Source organism: Phytophthora sojae, assembly GCF_000149755.1.
Source record: "Phytophthora sojae unplaced genomic scaffold PHYSOscaffold_10, whole genome shotgun sequence".
NCBI classification, from domain to species: domain Eukaryota; phylum Oomycota; class Peronosporomycetes; order Peronosporales; family Peronosporaceae; genus Phytophthora; species Phytophthora sojae.
The window spans coordinates 385,693-408,354 of NW_009258124.1; the positions used below are offsets into that span (position 1 = coordinate 385,693).

The following is a 22,662-nucleotide window of genomic DNA, read 5'->3' on the forward strand; positions in this document are numbered from 1 at the left end:
AAACCCCACCACGCGTTTAAACATGAAGTTCGCCACCGGAGTCGCGTTTGCCGCCGTCGTTATCATCGGCTCCTGCAACGCCGCCGAGTACCTTACTGTCGACCCCGCCACTCTGACCAAGATCAACCCCGACAACAAGCTCCCGGGTCCTGTGACGTCCACCTCCACGGCCAATCCAGCCCTATTCATGGGCATTGGACCTGAGGTGTTCCCTGGTGAGCCAGGTTACAGTACCCCTAGCGCTTCCTCCAGCGCTGACAGTCTCTCGGGGTCCGTTAGTGCGTCCTTCGCCGGCAGCAGCAACCTGTGCAACCAGGCTTGCCCTGACGTCTACGACCCTGTTTGCGGAACCGATGGCGTCACATACAGCAACTCGTGCAAGCTCGGTGTCGCTAGCTGTGAAAACTTTGCGAAGGCCATCTCGAAGAAGTCTGAGGGTCCGTGTCCGTAAGTACACGTCATCTCAACTTTAGATGTCTATAGCGTAAGAGCTACTTCTCTGTCCCACCTGAAAATGCAGTAGAACCCTGCGGTTGCCACACGATTTATTTGATGTGGTCCACATATGCATTTTGATTGGTTAAAAACATCTCCAATAACTTAAGCTTACCGACTTCTAAATCGTTTCGCGCTTTCGACTACACACAGCATACGTACATGCGGAACCAGCGACCTGACCATATAAGCAAAGTGTCCATTGAACTTTCCCACGCCGAGCTGGCGGCTCGAGGTATAGATGCCTCCACAGCGGTTGCGGCCGCTGTTGAGGCGTTTCCTCTCAAGCCCCTGGCAGCGTGGGCAGTTTGGAAGGATCGCTAGTCAACACCTGCCAATTACGTCTAGAAGCTTCTGTAGCCATTTAATAAAATGTGGGTACATATTTTCTTAATCTTAGGATTTGGAGCTAGTCATTCCTGATTGGTTATAAATATAGTCGAGAACGCTGGATCGAAGCCAATTAAAACAGCGTTGTCACTCGCGTAAAACAGCCCTTACAGAGACCGTGCCAATTTATTTGAGTGCGCAAGATGACGACGAATACGCACATACTTTTACATCACAACAAACATGAATCCTCGACGAAGTACGGAGGAAAATGTGATCACCGCTGACACGGGACGGCAGTGATCTCATTGTATCCCCGTTAACATTGGTACTGGCGATCTGAAAAAAATAGAGGACGAAGCTATCATTGCGAGCTATACAATGCTGCTTTCAGCTATCTAATCCGACCACTACTTCTCGAGATATCGATGATTAAAAATTTACTGCATTTTCAGGTGGGACAGAGAAGTAATGAAGACATTCCAATTTGCCCGCCTACTGATGTGTGCATTTGCAATGTACTAGTACATATGTAGTAGTCGGTAAGACGTAGGGAATTGCTCAATAAAAAATGAGTTTATGAGAGTCGCTACTCACCGATGTAATAAAGTATAAACAACTTCCCAGTGTATTGCAATGATTATTACGGCGACTCCAAAATCGAAATACAACATGATATTTTATTTTCCGACCTCTGGTACAGTGCGTTGGGCTGACAAATGAAAATATGCTGGATACTGTATGCTTATAAATAATACAGACCAAAATGCACCGATAAATGTGCCGTCGTAATTACAAAACGAACCTAGGATCAGCTTACCATAGAAATACATGACTATTGATCCTTTTACCAGGCTGATAGCGCTTAGTGCTTCGAGGCGAAATACCTAATAGTAATAATATACTTCCTAAAGTAATATTTATCGAGTGGCGTTCAGCTGGATCGGTAAATTTTAATATCCGTAAGAATAATTTGCAGTAACTTACGGGAATAACTTACTGATACCCCGTTACCAATTTCGCGCAATAAAAGTAGAAGGTCTACCACAGAAATCTATACAACTTATGCTTAGTGAGACCACTTCCAACGAATTCGACGGCAATTGGTTTGCAAAATGGAGTCTTAAAATAAAGAAGAAGCATCGACTGGCAATGAGACGCTGATTTTACTGTAAATATCTTCCAAGAATTTGAGCTCAACAGTAGTTGATTGTGAACCTACACATATTAACTATCCAACATTTGGTTGTACTGATATCTGAATTAAAGGCGCATGGAATCTAATGCATGCGTTGGTAAGCGTAGGGTATTTGTACGGTGATGGCAACCGATGTAAACTATCCACACGGGTCCGACGGTTTTGTTCCACTCGCCTTTTTGCCCAACTTTTGCACTTTGAATGGTGGCTACATTAGTGGGAAAAAATAGCACAATAGCTCAATTAATAATTGTGCTTGGGGAGAGTTGGGGAATCAAATCAATATCGTATTGCATTTTGCTTAGCCCTGCTAACAAGTGCATGCCTTTTAAGCCTCTCTCTACAGACATCGACGCTCATCTCTGCTAGGGACGATGCGCCAGCGGCAAGATGCTGAGCACTGAACACCCGTTTCATAAAAATAGTAATATACCCAAACTTTTGTGTTGTAAGATGAGAACAAATCTAACAGACAACATAATGCATGTTGCTCATTCGAGGACTCTCTTCTAGCGCACAGCATGTGTTACTGAAGCTCACGCTCGATGAACATACACGCTATTATAAATTGAACGCATCGTATAACAGGCTACAGTACAGCGGCCAGGATTCTCGAAGGGCTGGGCCTACCGCTTCCGTAAGCGCCACGATATTCGATGCATTCGGAAGCAAGGAGAAGCGGCATCCGTAAAGCCGAGTAGCGTTGACGGCGGGCGCGCCAAGATGCGTGAGATCACGGATCGGTACGAACTACCCGACATCTACAATTTGGACGAAACTTCCTTCTTCTACCATGCAGATGCCCCGCGGACTTTGTCAAGGAAAAAGATGGTGGCCGGCTACAAAGCTGACAAGACTCAGCTGACAATGGTTGTTGCCACGAACGCTGATGGTAGTGACAAACAATCGCTACTTTTTATCGGCAAGATGGCGCAGCCAAGGGCGTTTGCAGGACCCAACGTGGTGGACGAGTTTACACCAGCAGCAAGAAGGCATGGATGAACACCCACATCTTCCACGACTGGCTTCGAGAGCTTGACATGTGCATGCTCCTCGCGGGGCGCCGCATTCTCCTCCTCGTGGACAACGTGAGCTCTCATACAAGACCTTCGATTCCGCTGTTCAACGTGCGCCTTGAATTTCTTCCCAAGAACACGACCAGCGTGCTCCAACCGCTCGACCAGGGCATCATCACCTGCACCAAGAGTAAGTTCATGCGCATCAAAGTAGAAGACAGCGTCGACAAATGCATCGCAGGGAAGCCTCAGGTGAAGATATCCATTCTGATGGCTGTGGAGTAGGCGTCACGTGCTTGGGACGGAGTTACGCAGGAGACTATCAGGAATTGTTGGAGGCATTCAGGGATAGTAAGCTCGATCATGCATGCGCCGCATCCTCAATTAAGCTCAAGTTGTATTATATATTCAAGTTGCTGTTATTGTGGTTTTCAACTATTTTGCCGCCCGATTTGACGTGTTATCTCGGAGTCCGATTTATATAAAATGGAGCTCCTACATGATCGGTTAGTCCAATTTAGCTATATCTGACCTGAGTTAGTAGCATAAGGCTCAGAGGGGAGGCATTCCAAGTTGGCCATACCTCCCCACCTCTCATGACGCATTAGAAGTGCAAGACATTGGGGACAATAGTACACTGTATATAGCCACTTCATAGCACTATGGCCAGCTAAATCACCTGTGTGATCATTTACGGCCGCTACAACTTCGTGCCACGCCGATCTGAGAGGGCCCCAGACATGTTTTCGCGGCGGTCCCTTTTGCCGGCGAAAAGCGGAATTTCTGGCCCCTGCTTCGCAACTCGCAGCCCCCCGACGCAAACCGGACCAGATATAGTTTGCTTCCCTCAGCCCTTCCTGCTATTTCGGAGCCCTCCAGCAAATCGGACCCGATATATCGGATCTTGGACCACGCGATTTGCCAAAACGGATGAAAGCCACAATAAACACAAGCTCGATAAATTATTCTGCAATAAAAAATATCGAAGTCCTCAAAGGGTAAAATACCGTGACTTTTTTTTTAAATGCGACCCAAACTAAGAGAAATACTCAAGAGTTTCACCATCGAATGAGTTGTTATTATACCTGCAAGCTTCGTACTGTGCATCCTCTGATCATGGTAGCCCCCTTAATGGTTCGACTTGACTACTCGCATCTGCGTGTATGCGTTTACTTAAGTACATGTGTAGTGCGGATGACCGACTGCGAGCACACGTGCGTTAGACCAAGCCAAAAAAATTAGTCAGGAAGTCAGAAGTGGCAGATTCGTATCCTCAAATTAAGGATTGAGGCTCAATCTCTTTGGGGGCGCTGCTGGGATAAGAGAATTCTCAAGAAAACCCTGGCCGACGAGAAATCGTAGGGTTGCAAACCGCCACATGGTGTTGGCAAAACGCGAAGCTGCATCGAAGAACGAGCAGACCGTCCCGGCTCAATGTATATCCTCCCGATGTGTCCCAAGCATGCGGTGTTACATGCAGCACACTTGGCGTTCGGTAATGCATGGAGTTTTGTTGACAGTAAGGTGCAAATTGCTTCGAATGGTGTGCGCTCATTCGTATGTTCGTACATACCAACCACAGTGACTATCGCCACGCGTGTGAAAACTCAAATTACTGTAACTTCCAGCGACTTGGTTTTTCTGTTCGACGTGCTTGTTGGCAGCAAGTTGCCGCTTCGGTGCAATCTGGCCCGTCCACATGATCTAATGGAGGGTAACAATTGTACACTCCACGACAAAAAGATATGGACACCACCAAAAGTGGCTGTAACTTCGTCAATTTTTATCGTTTTAAGGTGCGGTTTGGACTAGAGTTGCAGAACACGCTGATAAAGATCTGCACGTTGCTAACACGCGCGCTTTTGCGCTTCTTCAGGTAGCTCACATACAAATCACTGGTTCTGCCCAGGTGACAAAACTTATGGACAAAGGAACCCATGATTTCTCCACTCTACCTTAGTATTGAGCCATATATCATCGACCAACAGTTTAGAATGGAGAAGACAATCGTATATCCAAGAGATAGCAGCATACAGAGCTACAAATTGGCACTAACTAGGATGCAACTAAACGTGCCTCGCAAATCATCAGATAATACATGGTAGCCACCACTCGAAATTTCAGTCGCTTACTACTTGCTCAGTTTTGTGCGATGGTCGATGTATTTATTACAGGTTACTAAACACACCTTCTAGTACACGATAATGCCATCAGATCTTTGTCTAACGTCGCGAGTATCGCCGTGAGGCTGGTTCCTTTGTCGCCCCATACAAAGTCCAAGTCGTATCATTTGTAAGGGGTTTTGGTTAATATAGGATTTTGTATAGCGATTAGCTGTCCATAAGTTTTGTCACCTGGGCAGAACCAGTGATTTGTATGTGAGCTACCTGAAGAAGCGCAAAAGCGCGCGTGTTAGCAACGTGCAGATCTTTATCAGCGTGTTCTGCAACTCTAGTCCAAACCGCACCTTAAAACGATAAAAATTGACGAAGTTACAGCCACTTTTGGTGGTGTCCATGGAGTGTACGAGAAGCGGCTTGCGATTATTCTTGATCCGCATAAACTCTCCAAGCCCACAGCCGCGACAATCCTCAGGATAACCAAGTGGATAGGGCGCATTCGAGTTCAATGAACACCGTCCATTTACGCCTCCGTGTTGCTGCGGGCCCCGGATGGGGAGCGAGTCTGCTGCAAACACCAAACTCATCGGAGGCATTCTCCATTTTGCGTAGAACAGCGCACTCCACGCCCGGTATACGCGAATCGCAGCGTTTTATTTAAATGAAGTTCACCACTGGTCTTGTGCTGGCCGCCGTTGCCGTTGCCGGCGCCTCCGCCGACGACTCCAAGATGCAAACCGTGGATACGTCGACGCTCACTCACGTGGACCCCGCCACGATCGCTGGCCTGGGCCCTGCCGTGCCTGCCGGCAACAACCCCAAGATCAAGAAGGCCATGGAGGAGCTGGCCGGTGCTGGCTCGAGCAACTACTACACCGTCGACCCCAAGTCGCTGCCGACCATGGACCCCGCCCACCTTGTTGGCCTGGGCCCCGCTCTGCGTCCTGGCATGCCCGGTTACGGCCAGAACGCCCAGTTCAACAAGGCTTGGGCTGAGTACCTCGAGAAGGAGGGCAAGCAGGGCCGCGCCCTCGAGTCTACCACCACGTCGTTCAACCTCCCTAAGGACCCGAAGACGATCGACCCTGCCCTTCTCACGGGTCTTGGCCCTATGACGCCTGGTAACAACCCCAAGATCAAGCAGGGCATGGAGGAGCTGGCCGGATCTTCCGACAACTACAACACCGTCGACCCCAAGTCGCTGCCGACCATGGACCCCGCCCACCTTGTTGGCCTGGGCCCCGCTCTGCGTCCTGGCATGCCCGGTTACGGCCAGAACGCCCAGTTCAACAAGGCTTGGGCTGAGTACCTCAAGAAGGAGGGTGCCTCTACCAGCAGCTCTGGTAGCGCCGCTTCCAACTGCCCCCAGGTCTGCCCTGATGTATACCAGCCCGTGTGCGGTTCGGACGGCGTCACGTACAGCAACTCGTGCTTCCTTGGCGTGGCCAGCTGCAACAACCCGGAGAAGCACATCACCAAGGCCTCGGACGACGCTTGCTCGGGCCAGGCCAACTAGACTAAGTAACTCGAGATTCGTTTACGTGTAACGATCAACGAGACGATCAAACCCCGTTATTGACGCTAAGGTTCAATATACTCATCTCCAAGTATTCTCATAAGTTTTTTAACGCGACTGCAGCAGTTGTAAGGCAATCAATCACCAACCGGCAAACGAAAAGTACTCGTGAGGAAACACTAAACTTGATGCCAATTACTCGCGATGAATCCAGCTTATGAAACGCGGTCTGCTAACGTGGTAAACTTAGCAGTTTCTCGATCACACCACTTCCGCTCCAGAAACGAGCTTACATCTCCTCGATGCCACAGCCAGGGTTTCGTTCCATCCACCTTTCGACCCGCGAAGGGTGGTAAATGAACTCTGCGAGCTCTTTTCGAAGCCAGTTGCCTCGTCGCTCCTTGAAGCGAATGTACGGGTAGCGAAGATTCAGGTGGTTTGGCACCATGTAAAACAGGAACTGATGGTGCAGCTGACGGTCCCCACACTGGCGCACGTACTCGAAAACCCAACGAGATCGACGATTCCTCAGGATAGCCGTCGTCTTTGCGATATCATACCAGTCCACTTCGTCGAAGTGTCTCGTTATAAACGACTGTGACCAGTGCATTCTTAATGTACGTTTCCAAACGATACGCGAAGGGTGTTGCTCCAGCAGTGAGATGGCCCAAGACTGCTCACTGAGCACACCCCAGTCAGCTTTCTCCTTGTGCGTCAAGATCAAGTCACGCGCCCACTGGAATTGAGAAAGAATCGGCCAGTCTGCTCGTTCAGGGAATTGCTTGAGAAGCTGGATAGCGTCCTGCTGGCGCGACAGCGCGCTCCAGTCGAGACCGTTGAGAAATGCATCCGGTGTAGTTCCCAGTCGGTCGATGTTTTCCAGGACGAGTGGAAGCGCCCATCCATACCTGGACGCTTGTTTCCAGTTCGCTTTTTTGGGAAACTTCTCCAAAAGTGGCAGTGCCCAGGTCCATGGCTAACAACCGCAGCCCAATTCACACGATCGGGGTGCTGGCGCAGCAGTGGCAAAGCCCACTTCTGGGTTGATAAGATATCCCAGTTCGCTCGCTCTGGGAGCTTCTTGAGGAGCGGCAACGCCTGTTTGTCGCACGACAGCTCCTTCCAGTTCAAGTTGGCCACGAATCCTTCCACCGGTTCTACGTGCTCTAGCACCAAATGGAGCGCCCACACATTCTTAGACATGAGGCTCCAGTTGACACGCTCGGGGTACTTCCTAATCAACGGCAGTATCCATGGACCTTGCCGAAGGAGCTCACTCCAGACGATTCGGTCCGGATACTTTTGTAGCATGGGGAGCGCCCACCGTTTCCAGGACAACGCGAACCAATCGACTTGGTCCGGTCTTTCCTTCAAGTACTTAAATGCCCACGAGCAGGACGAAAATGCCCCCCAATCGACTACGTCGGGGCATCTCTCCGCCAACTGCTTTGCCCACGGCTGCCGAGCAACCACTTTCCACTTTGCATGGGTCGGGAATTTCTCATCAACGGGATGGCCCATTCAAACGTCGAGAGGCGCTCCCAGTCCGCTCGATCAGGAAACTTCTCCACCAACGGGTAGGAGAACTTGTACCACGACGTCTGCTTCCACAACACACGGCCAGGGTACATCTCCAGCAGCGGCACGGCCCAGGCCTGCTCCGACACGACGCTCCACCACACTCTGTTCGGGTTTGCCTTGAGCACGTCCATGGCCCAGTCGTGACTCGACAGTTTGCGCCAGTCTGATTTGTCCAGGTGCTGCTTGACCAGCTCGAAGGCCCATTTGCGGCCGGATAGCACGCACCAATCCACTCGGTCCAGGTGTGCACTGAGGAACTCGAGTGCCCAGCTCTGTCGACAGAGGCGCTCCCAGTCCACGCACTGCAGGTTGCTCTCCAGCAAGGGCTGAGCCCAACTGTGTGCGACGACCTCCGTCCAGTCCACACATAGCGGGTGGCGCCACAGGAAGGGCAGGGCCGCTTTGTAGCGGCTGACCTGGCTGCGGTCAGCTCCGAAGAGCGACAAGTGGGACGCGAAATCGTCCTCGAGCTCCGAGCAGAGCACGACTTGGTCCCAGCACACGCGATCCAAGTGCAGCTGCAGCAGGCCATAGGCGCCAGGGCAGTGAGAGAGCGCTCTCCAGTTGGCCAAGGCGGGCTGGAGCAAGAGCTGGCCCAGTAGCCACTGCTCAAAAGGTTCGGGCCGAGCTGGAGCGTTGTCGGCTAGGAGCTGCTCCAGCACGCTGGCGTGCGCCTGCGTGAGCTGCTCGTCGACGTCCGGGAAGCGGGAATGCAGCAGGGGTAGGAAGTCGGCCTTGTTGCTCGAGCGCCGGCGCTTGGGCGGCGTCTTGGCCGGCGGAGACGCGCATGGAGCTGGACGCTTGCTTGGCTTCATGCTTCCTGCTTCTTCAACGTGAAAGTGAAGGTCATCACTAGGATACATTACTTACCGTACCGTATTTTAAAACTACGGTTTCAAAATTTATTTATTTTTCAAAAAAGTATCAACTTTTTTGTCAACTTGACACTGTCAAGCGGTGATATTAGCAACTTGGACGGGCGCCGAACTTTCAGTGCCTTTTTTCTTCTCTCCCCGCTCAGCTTCATCTCGCTCGCGCAAGTCGGGCAATGTGCTTTAACTGCCGTCCTGAAGTCCACGGGCTACTTCTACGTAATTATCCTTTTTGTTCATCGAAAAGCTCGGTCGTCACAGAGCATGCTGCGAGGTTGAACGCACAATTGATCACAGCTCCGATCGGAATTCGGCGGTGCGGCTCGTAACGACACATTCGAGTCACCAGCCGCCCCTCATCGTCGGCGAAGCAGGCGGGGCGAGATGGGAGTGACTGCATCCCCACCACGTTGCGCACTACGACCGAGTCTGGGATCGCGTTCCCCCACGGATACTCCCCAGTGATGGCTTCGATAATGCACATACCAAGAGAATAAATATCGGACGCGAACGTTGGGCGAACTCCTTGCAAACACTCCGGTGCTTTCCAACGATACGCTCCCAACGCACCGTTTCTCATCGTCGGCTGGAGCTGTCGAGCAGTTAGCAAGGATACTCAAACCGAAATCGGCCTACTTGGCAGTAGGCAACCCATCGATGCTGTCACAAACCAGGATGTTGTTGCCCTTGATATCGCCGTGTACGATGTCATGGTCGTGAAAATGCTGCAGACCGAGCAGCGTCGCCAATAGCTAACCAGATAGTGCGACGACTCTCTCCCTTGATATAAGACGCAAGCGTTCCGTGTCTCGCTGGTTCGCATACGAAGAACGGCTGACCCTGGTGATACGCACCGTAGAGCTTTATCAGGTTCGGGTGGTTGAGCGAGAACCACAGCTCTGCTTCACGACGAAATTGCTCTCGGTTCTCCTGCTGCGCCTGGTCCAAGAGGACTTGCTTCACCACCACATCTGTATCGAGCCACTCGCCTTCGTACACAGTCCCAAAAGATCCATCCGCGATATGCTTGCCAACTGAACTTGGTACGGTGGAATAAGCCACAACGGGAGCTCTTGGCTATCGTCATCAGTGCTAAGGAATTGGCCGGCTTCAAAATGTAACAACGCTACCGCCTCTGATCGGTCTGCATCATTTGGTAGCTGAGTTAGAAGATGTCCTGGGCTCTCCAGACATACTTTCAACGCTTTCCTTTGGTGTTGATGCATCGCGTTCCACGTTGTCTGCCAGTTATGAACAGGCGCCGTATTGTTCAGGCCGAAAGTGCGCAGCAGCATGTCGATATCATGGTGGAAGCTGTAGTTCTTCCCTGCGACCGTGCTTGAAGCGCACAGGCTGGCAACGACGCTCGATTCGCCGAATACACGCTGGTCGAGCATGTCAAAAACCCGGAGCACAATGAGACTGAAGCTCTCCGTTAGATTCACTGGTACCGGGTCTGAGCTAAGCTGCTCGTAAACATCTGTCAGTCGACTGTAGACCGAACGGCTCATATTCCCAAAGGCGAAAGTCTCCTTCTCACCACAAAGCCGATCGATTTCCTCTAGCGTGGCTTCAAGCGTCATCCCCAGCGTCTGGATCTTGAAATCTTTAACGTCTTCAATTACAGCCAAAGCGTTTGGCGGTGCACTGGGAACTTGCGGTTGAGGGGTACGCTTTGCCAGCACACTCACTTGATGTACAATGCCCGCTACACTTGTTCGCATCTCAGCGTCAGAAGCACACATACCCTCCAGCAACTCCCACTCAATCTTTTTGATGAAGTCAGATCGAGCATCAGGAAGTCTGTCGAATGTATCACAACTGGCAGCGCGGTCTCTCGCCAGAATCTCGAAGACCGCGAGACCAAATTCCAGGATGTCCGAAGATGCTGATATACCGGCAGTGTTTTCGTGATTTTCTTCATAAAATTGACCTGCTGTCGCACCAATCCCAAGCCACTTAAAACCCCTTTTCGAGAACTCTGCGAATACAGTAGATGCTTCACTGACAACTTTTCATGTACGAGCCCACGATCGTGCACATATTGGAGACGGAGAGCACACCCCAGTAAATACCTCCACGTCTGCGTCGTCCAACTGCACGAGCCCCACTCCTCCTCATCTTCTCTAACGCTCGCTCGCCTCTTGTTTTTCTCCTTCTTCTCCTCGGTGCATGCACACTCTGCGTCGGAAGTGGCAGCTCACTACACCCCTCATGAATCACAAATGCATTTCCGACGTGGCACGCGCCGAAAAACTTGCGGATATTCGGGTGGTGCAGTTTGGCCCAAATTGCCGCCTGTCGCTCACAGGCTTCTTCTCCTCCGTCCACCACAGTTGTTTTGGCTCGAAACCACTCGAGCTCTGATGTCGCGAACCAACTAGGTAACCTCCCCACCATGACGTTCCCAAGTCGTGCTACCGTGTCGAACACTCGGGACACCACATCCAGCTCCCTCTCCGTCAGCACGTGGCTGTAATGATCCAATTGGTGCTTTAACAGGACCAAAATCTGCAATTGCTGCTGCTCGTCGCCCATTTCCACTCTCATCCGTTTGTCGTCTTCCAGCACTTTTTCAATTTCGTGGACCCACTCGATTCCAGATTTAGAAACCAAGTTGCATGCGTTTCCGTCTCCAACTGGTCGGCCATCCCCAGAACGGAGTCGATGGTCCGCTGCAATAGTAAAATTACTCGCGCAGAGTCCGCAAGCCGCAGCAGCAGGCGATCCTCGTGCTGGAACGCGCCGAGCTTCTTGTTGAGGAACTGACCTGTACGCGCCACCGCCATGTCGTCGCCCGACGCCTGTACGCGCGCCCGCAGCTCCGCAATTAGGTGGTCGCCGAGGATGGTCCGCGAGCGGACGAGCCCCATGCTGCTAGAGTCCACCGGTCGCCGACATGCGCGCGGGTCACCCACCGCTGCCATCGCCCCATACTCCGCATATATATTACTTATCATAGGATCTCATGTTATTACTGCGTTATAAAACAATATCAATACTATTGCTATTGTGAGAACCGGCCAAAACGCCCATCTGTAGCAATCCCTTATTAGACCTCAATCACTTAATTAATCAGAGTACAAATCAGGGCTGAAATCGATCGTGGTCTGGATGCATGCGCGATTGCCCAGTAAAAGGTGGGCATTCTGCTCCAGACGCGGCTATACCGACTTGGCTTCCATAAAACAATCGCCTAATCTGCACATTCACTCACGTATGCTTCGCAGGACGCGATCGATTTGTAAATCGATCGAGTTAAATCAGGGTGCTAATCGATCGGTTTACGACCAAAATAGAAGCGGTTCACAATATTAAATAACTAAAACATAACTAAAACAAGCAATACATGCAGTGATAGCAATGTTAATAGGATAATTGTTACTATTATTTGAGATACAAAAACATATTATTTCGGCCGTTTGCCCCCCCCCCCCCGAGGACAGCACGCTTTGTACTCCTCCACAGCCATGCGCTGCATGTGCTGAGCTTCGACTGTAGTGGTGCTCAGCATTGTAACGCATTCTACTCGTGACTCTTGACTTTGGCCAAAGCCCAACTGATTCTCTTGACAGTCCTCTGGAAAGGGCCATAACAATGTTATTATTACCAAGATAGATCGTGGATCAAAGGAGGAGGGTAAGAGCAAGTGGGGTCAAAAGGCGAGAGGCACCTGCGCTAGGCTGTCGCGGCGGAGTTAGTTTGGCTTCACGTGTTGCAAAGATTAATTTGTGCACTGCTTAATCCTGTTTGCTCGCTCGACATGGGTGCAACCCAGGCCGCTACCGTACCGCGAGACTCGCGGTACGGTAGCGGCGCGAGACCATCGGCCAAGGCTTGGCCCGACCTGGGTTCAACTCAGGCGCACGCCGAGAGCAGTCCGGCGGGCGCCTCAACTCAGGCCGGTGCCTGGAATCTTTTCAAAGAGTCGCGAGGAGATCCACCTTCGCCTCTTCACGGCGGCGGCTCGATGGGTTTAAATGGTTGGCAGAGGATATCCTCTGGCCCCTGCATATCTTGTTCATGAGAGGCTCCCTTTGCCGCCGCTGCACTGCAGGACGCCATTCCCGAATTTGCTTCGGTGCCTTCAAGTCAAGTCGACCAAGTGACCAAGTCGAGTCAAGATGCTGCCGGCGAAGCTCCTGTTTGCCACCGTCTCACTGGGACTGGCCGTGACGTCCCACAGCGTCGCTGGATCAAGTCTCCGCGTCCGCGTGCACACGAAGACCAGCTGCGGTGAGGGCCAGCAGACTATCGGCGTGGTCGGCTGGAGCTCGGACGGATGCGTCAACACCGGCAATGTCTGCGTGGCCAACACGTACGGATCCTGCCCCACCGGCGCCCACTGCGCGTGGCTCGACACGGGCGTGTACGGATGTATGGACGGCGCCGAGGAGTCGACCCCGTGGGAGGGCTGTGCCAGCAACGAGGATACCATCGGCGTTGTCGGCTGGGACCACGACGGCTGCATTGACTCGGACAACGTGTGCGTCGCCCAGGTTGCTGACGGTGACTGCCCGGAGGGCGCCTACTGCTCGCTGCTCGACACGGGCGTGTACGGCTGCGTCGCCAGCTCGAAGAAGCACCACCACCACAAGGAGAACCAGAAGGTGTCGTGCCCCAGCGGCCAGCAGAGCATTGGTGTCGAGGGCTGGAGCTCGGACGGATGCGTGGCCAGCGGCAACGTGTGCGTGGCCAACACGTTCGGATCCTGCCCCACCGGCGCCCACTGCGCGTGGCTCGACACGGGCGTGTACGGCTGCAGGGACGGCGCCGAGGAGTCGACCCCGTGGGAGGGCTGTGCCAGCAACGAGGATACCATCGGCGTTGTCGGCTGGGACCACGACGGCTGCATTGACTCGGACAACGTGTGCGTCGCCCAGGTTGCTGACGGTGACTGCCCGGAGGGCGCCTACTGCTCGCTGCTCGACACGGGCGTGTACGGCTGCGTCGCCAGCTCGAAGTAGCTTCGCTTCAAGAAGCGCCGCAAAGGATTGATGTGGCTGTTATGAAGTCTCGCCTGGTGTCATGCTTTGGCGTTTGTACTTGGGTGCAGGGCTGTATGTCCCTGCTTCTTGTGCATGTTGATCACAAGGATAGCTGGTTGAGGTAGTTGGTCCAGTTATTGACGACGAATACATGTTTTTTCTTGCACATCTAAGCAGTGGTGCACTAGTTTTCAGTATCATAGCCATAACCTTCGCTTAAGATTTTTTCGTAAATTACCGTTAACGTTATGTATCTTTCACAAAATTGAATAGATTTCGTGTGATAAATTACCGTAAATAGTGTGAGTTGATTTTTTTTACTTTCTTTGGTTCTGGTGATTTATCTTCGAGTAATTTATTCGTAACGACTGCTAGATCTACGAAAGTGGGTGCTGCTGATACACTATATTTCGTGTTGAAACGTTAGTATTCACTCGCGGTCACTTGCTACCATGACACTCAGCTAGCTAGCTACCTCCAGTGAATCACTAAAGACTAAAGCTCTGATAGACGTTTACTTGACGTTGGAGAAGCTCTGGTGTGAGCCCACCGACAGCTTCTCGTCGAGGATCTCATTGCCCAGGTGGTCGAGCTCGGGCGAAGACGACATGCCCATGTTCATCTTGCGCATGATGATAATGAAGAACACGAAGTTGATGACGCTCACGGCACCCACCGTGAAGAACATGTTCTCGAGGTGGTCCTCGTTCAGGTTGTCGGACGGGAGCGACTTGGAGAACATGATGGTGAAGACCGAGGTGAGGATGCTGCCCATGGAGCTCATGAATAGGATCACGGCCTGGGCCATGGACTTGAGCGACATCGGCACCGACGAGTACACGAGGTCGTAGGACGTGACGTTGATCAGACACTCCGCAAGAGCGATGAAGACGTAGTTGGGAATGGCGGCGGCCCACGAAATGTTGTTCATGGGCTCGGAACTGCCACCGTCCAGGATCGGGTCTCCGTTCTCGTCCTGAAGAGCACCAGCGTTACGACGGATGACCTCGAAGATGCCGGCCCAGAAGATGCCGACGATGGCGATGACGAGGCCAACAGCAGACTTGCCGAACTGACTGGGAGACTTGCCGGCCCACTTGGTGTACATCGGGTAGACGATCGAGTCCAGAATGGGAATGCAGATGACGATCACGATCGGGTCGAAGACGCCGAGCATGGCGCCAGGGATCTGCGAGCTGTTCGGGTCGCTCGTGTCGAGGCGCAGATCGCACTGCTGCGTGATGGACTGGAAGTTGGCATCCGTTTGGTCGTAGGCGCAGTTCCAAATGATAGTGAACGCGGCGTACGGCAGCACGCGCACCAGCTTCTTGTAACCCTCAACGCGTTCATCGTCAAAGGTGCCACCCAAGCTGCTCTTGGACACGTCGAGGAAGGACTGGTCCTGGCCGGCGTACACCCAACCGACAATGCCGGCAAGGACCAGCACAGCAGCGACGTACGAGAGGATGTTGCCCGTGTTTCCCTTATCAACCGTAAAGGCGGAGATGACGTTGACGATCAGAGCAGCCAGGAAGCTCAGAGTCGCAGACACGAGGATGAAGCCGCTGCGGGTCTGCTTGGCGTTGGCCCAGCCCAGCTTGCACAGCATCGAGATGGAGCGGTCGTTCGGTGGCATGAAGACGTAGCGAGGGTAGCCCACGCACAGCATCGCAATGGCGAACAGCATCACCACGGCACAGATCATGTACGTGGCGAAGTAGCCGTACTCCGCGGGGATCTGGGCCGAGCCATCCACGCACAGGATCGACAGGAAACCGTACGAGAAGCCAGCGCCGAGGTTGATGCAAAAGTAGAAGTACGAGAAGTACGTCTCCTTCTGGTGGACTTCACTCGGGTCGTGCGGGTCGAACTGGTCAGCACCAAGCGTGATGACGTTGGACTTGATGCAACCGGTACCAACACCAATGCCGACGAAGAGACCGATGACGAAGATCGGGTTCACAACAGCCGAGTTGGTGGTACGCGGCGATGGCGACGAGGAAGTCACCGACGCAGTACCAGATACCAAACGTCAAAATCGTACGGAACCGGCCCCATCGCTCGTCGGCCATGTAGGCACCGAACAGCGGGGTCAGGTAGCAGATCGACGTCCAGGTACTCTTCAATGCGCTGGCGGAGACCAAGCTCCAGCCGATCTCCTGCATAAAGTTCTTGAGACCTTGGCTGATACCGTAGTAGCTGAGACGCTCGGCCAGCTCCATCATGAGGATGAAGAGGCAGACTTGGAACAGGACGCTCTTGTACTTGCGTGGACGCGCCTCCCACACGGTCTGCACGGTCTCGTAGGGCACCGCGGGCGAGCCCATGGGCGACTTGACGGCGGCGGACGTAACGCCCATGGCGGTCTGCTGGGTCGAGGCACTGCGCAGCACAGACGAAATCGGGAAATGACCCGCTGAATGAGCGACGTTGTGGGGAGGGCCCCAGAGGGAGGGCCGACCTACCTAGCATCGATGCGAGCGTGAGCGAGGCGCTGACATGTTGGGCCCCGAGGTGATGGGGAGGTGCCAAGACCTGCAAACGGATGAGCGACTGCACTTGCAGGCGCAGGACGACAATGGAGATGTGCTCACGTGGCTGAAGTGTAGGGGGATGCACTGTATCTGTATTTTGACTTGGGTCGAGTATGCTACGTTCGACGAGTGAAATCTGTCGACGAGTGGCTTCTGAATGAGACTGTCAGCCCACAGTGTCGGGAGGCATTCGGTTCGAGCCTCTGTGTCGGAGTCGCAACTGAGATGCGGCGATGGCTCACTTCCATCGGCGGCATAGCTGGAAGTGCATCGCGAGGTCATTAGAGGCCAGGCCACGCCAGACCCGCAGTCATGGTTGCGAAGGCTTTCATCGTTGCTAAGGCGGTGCTGGGGGCGTAGCGTCGTTGCGTGCTCGGGTTAATCGGTGTCACGACATCCGCGGCGAAAGTGTCGCTCGACTTTGCCTCCTCCAAAAGAGTCTTCTTACAACACCTCTACCGTCACTGCGAACTCGAAAGCAACGACGCTGACATTGGCTTGGCAGTCGAAATTCGGCCATGGTGGCCACTTGCTCTGCGTGCAGCTCCCCACGGGCTCTCGATCCGACCGAAGGCCGTCCCAGCAACGCCGTGTTAAATGGATAATGTCGCCCTTGCCATGCAGCGGGCGGCCGGTTTCTTGTGACCTCGCCGCAACGACGCGCCGATATATCGGTGGAAGTGGCTGTACTCGAGCGCTCGGCTTGCCAGTGGCGAGTTGCCACGGCGGCAGTGCTCGCATGGGAACCGAGTGCACGAATGCACTGCCGCGGCCGCAATGAGCAAGCACCCGCGGCCCGCGGGCGTCTGCAAAGAGCGGTGCCGCTGCGCGATGAGCAGGATCGGAGATCGTCCGCCTCTCAGGCTGAGAGTCTCAGCGACGCGAAGGCTGATGACAAGCAGCGTGTCGGTGCTGCCATTGGCGTTTCCGCAGGTCCCGCTCTTTTCGGATTTGACATGCATGTCAAGGAGAAAAAGGGCGCCAGGATCACCAAGCGTCGTGAGTTGAAGTCGCCGGCCAAAATGCTGTGCAGCAGCGCTTTTCGTCTCCACTTGCCGCCACCGGCTCAGGCTGAGCCGGCGCATGCTGAGACGGTGGCGCCCTCCGCATGCGTATATACCGGAACCGACAATTCGCGCGTTGCGCTGTGTGCATGTACTTGCGCAGTGGTTGGGATTCAATCAGAGGGGCCGCTCATGGAGGCCGACCACAGTCTGCCACAGCAGCGATAGACTCGACCGCACCAAGCAGCATTCGTCCACAGCTCGTATCCTTTGTACGGCCTCATAAGTCAATACCCGATGTGGGGAGTCGTGTAACCCAAATGTAACCTAAAAGTTACAATACGTACAGAAGCCCAGAAAATTGTAATTTTGGGCACTACTGTACTGTACCCTCGCCCAAAGCAACTACATGTACTTAGCACCAGTACAGCGACTGTGCATGTAGTTGGTAAGCGTAAGCTGTCGCTCTAGGGCGACATTCTTGTGGCGATACAGTATGAAGAAGGTAGGTTTCTCCAGCTCTAAACTGAAGCAGAGAATATCACAATACCCAACATTTCACGTAACCCTATTATTTGTGTGGCGCACACAGCCCTGTCATTTCGATTGAGTGGCAGCGAGAAGTGTCGCGACATCATGGTGCTCTACGTGGTTGGACTGGGCCTCGGCGACGAGCAGGACGTGACGCTGCGCGGCCTGAACGCCATCAAGAAGTCCAAGAAGGTCTTCCTGGAGAACTACACGTCGGTGCTGGGCGTGGAGCTGGACAAGCTGGTGCGTGCATCTGCTCCGAATAATACCCACCCACCCTACACCAATAACTCTTTGACCACTAACGCTCTACTCTCACTCTACTCTACCTACGGCAGGGAGAATTCTACGGCCGCGAGGTGATCCTGGCCGACCGCGACTGCGTCGAGACCGGCGCCGACCAGATCTTCGCCGACGCCAAGGACGACGACGTCGCGTTCCTCGTGGTGGGCGACCCGCTGTGCGCCACGACCCACTCGGACCTGATCCTGCGCGCCAAGGAGCTGGACATCAAGGTGGAGGTGATCCACAATGCCTCCGTCATGGGCGCGGCCGGCTCCTGCGGCCTGCAGCTCTACTCGTTCGGCCAGACCGTGTCCATCCCGTTCTTCCGCGAGGAGTGGCGCCCCGACAGCTTCTACGAGAAGATCCAGTACAACCGCCGCGGCGGCATGCACACGCTGTGTCTGCTGGACATCAAGGTCAAGGAGCCCGACTTCGAGGCCATGTGCCGCGGTCGCATCGTGTACCTGCCGCCCCGCTTCATGACGGTGAACCAGGCCATCGAGCAGCTCATCGAGATCGAGGAGAAGCGCCAGGAGGGAGCCTACTCCAAGGACACCATCTGCGTGGGCATGGCGCGCCTCGGCCAGAAGGACCAGACCATCATCGCCGGAACCATGGAGGAGCTGCTGACCGCCGACTTCGGCGCTCCACTGCACTGCCTTGCGATCACAGGAGAGGTGCACCCGCTTGAGGAGGAGGTACGAGAATTTTGTATGGGATCCCGTGTATGATGTATGATGCTCTAGTTCTGACTGAAAACTGTGCAATATTTTGTTTCTACAGATGCTCAAGCAGTTCTACATTAAGAAATAGAACCACGAAGGCGTCGGCGAGAAGGAAACAGTTGCATTTTGTTCTTCCTGTTGATAAAACATAGTACACAACTGTACTGCGTTCATTTTCATCTAGCCAAGCTAGAGTGGGCTCATCCCCTTCCGCCGAATTCGTCTACAAGCTCTCGCGTTATAATATCTGCAAACTAAATGGTAGTCTGTAAGCTCGCGTTATCGAGGGGATGTGCCAAACTGCAAACGAATTTGTAGACGAAATTTCGTTGCGATCTTCCATCGGTTGCCAGCTCCTTAGTTATTGCTGCTCGGAAATGCTAAAGGCTTTCAGTGCAACAAAATCAATGTACTTACAGCATTTGCAACGGTGAACTGCACACCACCACCAGCCCCAGTGACGGGTGGAGTTCAACAAAGCGCAGGCTCATGAAAAGCGCATAGAGTGCAGCATGTATTAAAGCAATTAAGTTGGTGGCAGCGATCAAGTCGATTACGCCTCCTCCGGGGATATGGATACGAAGCTAATGGTCATTTCCCCAGGGGGCGCTTTGCGTTTTGCCGGAATAGGCTCGTGGCTCCGGTACATTGGAACCAACGCCGAGCACAGCGGTCTGTCAACGAATCCTTGTTGCCGTGACAGAGCCGTTTGTTTTCGTGATCGGTCTGCGACTAGTTTTTGCAAATCTTGATTGTCTATTCTCTCGTCTAGTATGCAACCTCGTTTTCGCAGGCGTGCTGAGCCCGGCGCAGCTCGCTCCTCCGGCCGGGGCGTCCCCAGTCGAAAGGGAAGCTCATTTCTCAATCGGACCTCAAGCGCGCACTTCGACAAGGAACTCAAGAGACCGCCATGGGAGTCGCCATCAAGTCGCCCATGGGCTCGCCCGCGGTGCCCTACGAGACCGTGCAGACCGTGTGGGAGGCGCGTCCACGCAAGTACAAGAGCGTCCTGTTCCAAGTCTGCCTCTTCATCCTCATGATGGAGCTGGCCGAGCGTCTCAGCTACTACGGTATCAGCCAAGGTCTCAAGAACTTTATGCAGGAGATCGGCTGGAGCCTGGTCTCCGCCAGCGCATTGAAGAGCACCTGGACGTCGATCTGCTACCTGACCCCGCTGTTCGGCGCCTACCTGGCTGATGAACGGTGGGGCCGCTTCCGCACGATTTTGACGTTCGGCATTTGGTACTGCGTCGGTGACTTCCTCGTCGCTATCGCCGCGTACCCGTCCATTATGACCAACTCGGCTGTTGTGAACCCGATCTTCGTCATCGGTCTCTTCGTCGGCATTGGTGTTGGTACCGGTTGCATCAAGTCCAACGTCATCACGCTTGGCGCCGACCAGTTCGACCCGCATGACCCGAGTGAAGTCCACCAGAAGGAGACGTACTTCTCGTACTTCTACTTCTGCATCAACCTCGGCTCCGGATTTTCGTACGGTTACCTGTCGATCCTGTGCGTGGATGGCTCGGCCCAGATCCCCGCGGAGTACGGCTACTTCGCCACGTACATGATCTGCGCCGTGGTGATGCTGTTCGCCATTGCGATGCTGTGCGTGGGCTACCCTCGCTACGTCTTCATGCCACCGAACGACCGCTCCATCTCGATGCTGTGCAAGCTGGGCTGGGCCAACGCCAAGCAGACCCGCAGCGGCTTCATCCTCGTGTCTGCGACTCTGAGCTTCCTGGCTGCTCTGATCGTCAACGTCATCTCCGCCTTTACGGTTGATAAGGGAAACACGGGCAACATCCTCTCGTACGTCGCTGCTGTGCTGGTGCTTGCCGGCATTATCGGCTGGGTGTACTCCGGCCAGGAACAATCCTTCCTGGACGCGTCAAAGGTCAGCCATGGTGGCACCTTCGACGACGAGCGCGTTGAGGGTTACAAGAAGCTGGTGCGCGTGCTGCCGTACGCCGCCTTCACTATTATCTGGCAGTGTGCGTATGACCAGACCGACGCCAATTTCCAGTCCATTACCCAGCAGTGCGACCTGCGTCTTGACACGAGCGACCCAGACAGCTCGCAGATCCCTGGCGCCATGCTCGGTGTCTTCGACCCGATCGTCATCGTCATTGTCATTCCGATCCTTGACTCGATCGTCTACCCGGCGTACTCCAAGTGGGCCGGCAAGTCTCCCAGTCAGTTCGGCAAGTCCGCAACCGGTCTCGTCATCGCCATCGTTGGCATCTTCTGGGCCGGCATCTTCGAGGTCATCCGTCGCAACGCTGGAGCTCTACAGGACGAGAACGGGGACCCCATTTTGGATGGAGGTAGCTCTCAACCCATGAACGACATCTCGTGGGCCGCCGCCATCCCCAACTACATCTTCATCGGTCTCGCTGAATGCCTGATCAACGTTACGGCGTACGACCTCGTGTACTCTTCAGTGCCGATGTCGCTCAAGTCCATGGCCCAGGCCGTGATCCTGTTCATGAGCTCCATGGGCAGCATCCTCACCTCGGTCTTCACCATCATGTTCTCCAAGTCGCTTCCGTCCGACAACCTGAACGAGGACCACCTCGAGAACATGTTCTTCACGGTGGGTGCCGTGAGCGTCATCAACTTCGTCTTCTTCATTATCATCATGCGCAAGATGAACATGGGCATGTCCTCTTCACCTGAGCTCGACCACCTCGGTAACGAGGTACAGGACCTCCTGGACGAGAAGCTGTCGGTGAGCTCGCGCCAGAGTGTCGCGGCCACTAAGTAAGGCCAAAAAGAGTATTCCGGTGGCTATCAAACACGAGAAAATATATTGAGTGAGTATAAAACTTAGGTTAAGTGTTTCTTGCTGCAGCTACAGTGGGCTTTTGTTCTCCAACAATGCCAGGCAACTTCGAAAACGAAGCGATTACACCAAAGAGCCAGGTTATGGCAGCTGAAGCGTTCCACTTCAGCTCGCGTGACGCAAACTTCTCTAGCTGCACCAAGTGCACGCAGTAACCTACATCCAATGATGCTATCGATGCCACCACAGCCATCAGCAATAGTAGCACTACATGAAAACCAAGTGACGCAAGCTAAGCTCGAACGGCAGCCGCGCACTGGCGAGGACGCTCGAGTTGTCAACGAAAAGCTAGCGTAGCCGCGGATATGCAACGCAGACGCTGGCGTGATCCAGGTCTCTTCGTGATTAAACAGCCACCAGAAGATTTTTCGTGCGGCCGGCGCTCGGATTTTAATCTCCTACGGTACCGTAGTTGACGCATGCAAACGTGGCAGTTGGATGAATCAAGCAACGGGGTATTGGTACCCTCGACCAAAGTGCGGCCAGCCTCATCCAAGCTTGCTGATTCCGCTGCACGGCCGTCTCGACGGTCCGCATTGACAGCAGCAATATGTCATTGCCAATGTTTTCCATGTGGAGGTCTACAAAAGTATCTTGGAAATCACTAAGTATATGTATTTTA

The 22,662-nt window shown here is 53.6% G+C and overlaps 3 protein-coding genes across 3 annotated transcripts; all 3 read left to right on the plus strand.

The window, feature by feature from the left end:
• Positions 1–271: 271 nt before the first annotated feature.
• PHYSODRAFT_443342 (hypothetical protein) lies at positions 272–448 on the plus strand (the record flags this gene model as incomplete). The annotated part of the gene is made up of 1 exon (XM_009537041.1): positions 272–448. A coding segment is annotated over one exon (177 nt), but the record flags the coding sequence as incomplete, so codon positions are not given.
• A 1,965-nt stretch (positions 449–2,413) lies between these two features.
• PHYSODRAFT_318663 (hypothetical protein) lies at positions 2,414–3,324 on the plus strand (the record flags this gene model as incomplete). The annotated part of the gene is made up of 3 exons (XM_009537042.1): positions 2,414–2,471; positions 2,619–2,967; positions 3,006–3,324. The coding sequence occupies 3 exons, from the start codon at positions 2,414–2,416 to the stop codon at positions 3,322–3,324; spliced, it is 726 nt and encodes a 241-aa protein (XP_009535337.1).
• A 1,057-nt stretch (positions 3,325–4,381) lies between these two features.
• PHYSODRAFT_249180 (hypothetical protein) lies at positions 4,382–21,962 on the plus strand (the record flags this gene model as incomplete). The annotated part of the gene is made up of 3 exons (XM_009537043.1): positions 4,382–4,397; positions 20,398–20,444; positions 20,568–21,962. Coding segments are annotated over 3 exons (1,458 nt in total), but the record flags the coding sequence as incomplete, so codon positions are not given.
• Between the last annotated feature and the right edge of the window lie 700 nt (positions 21,963–22,662).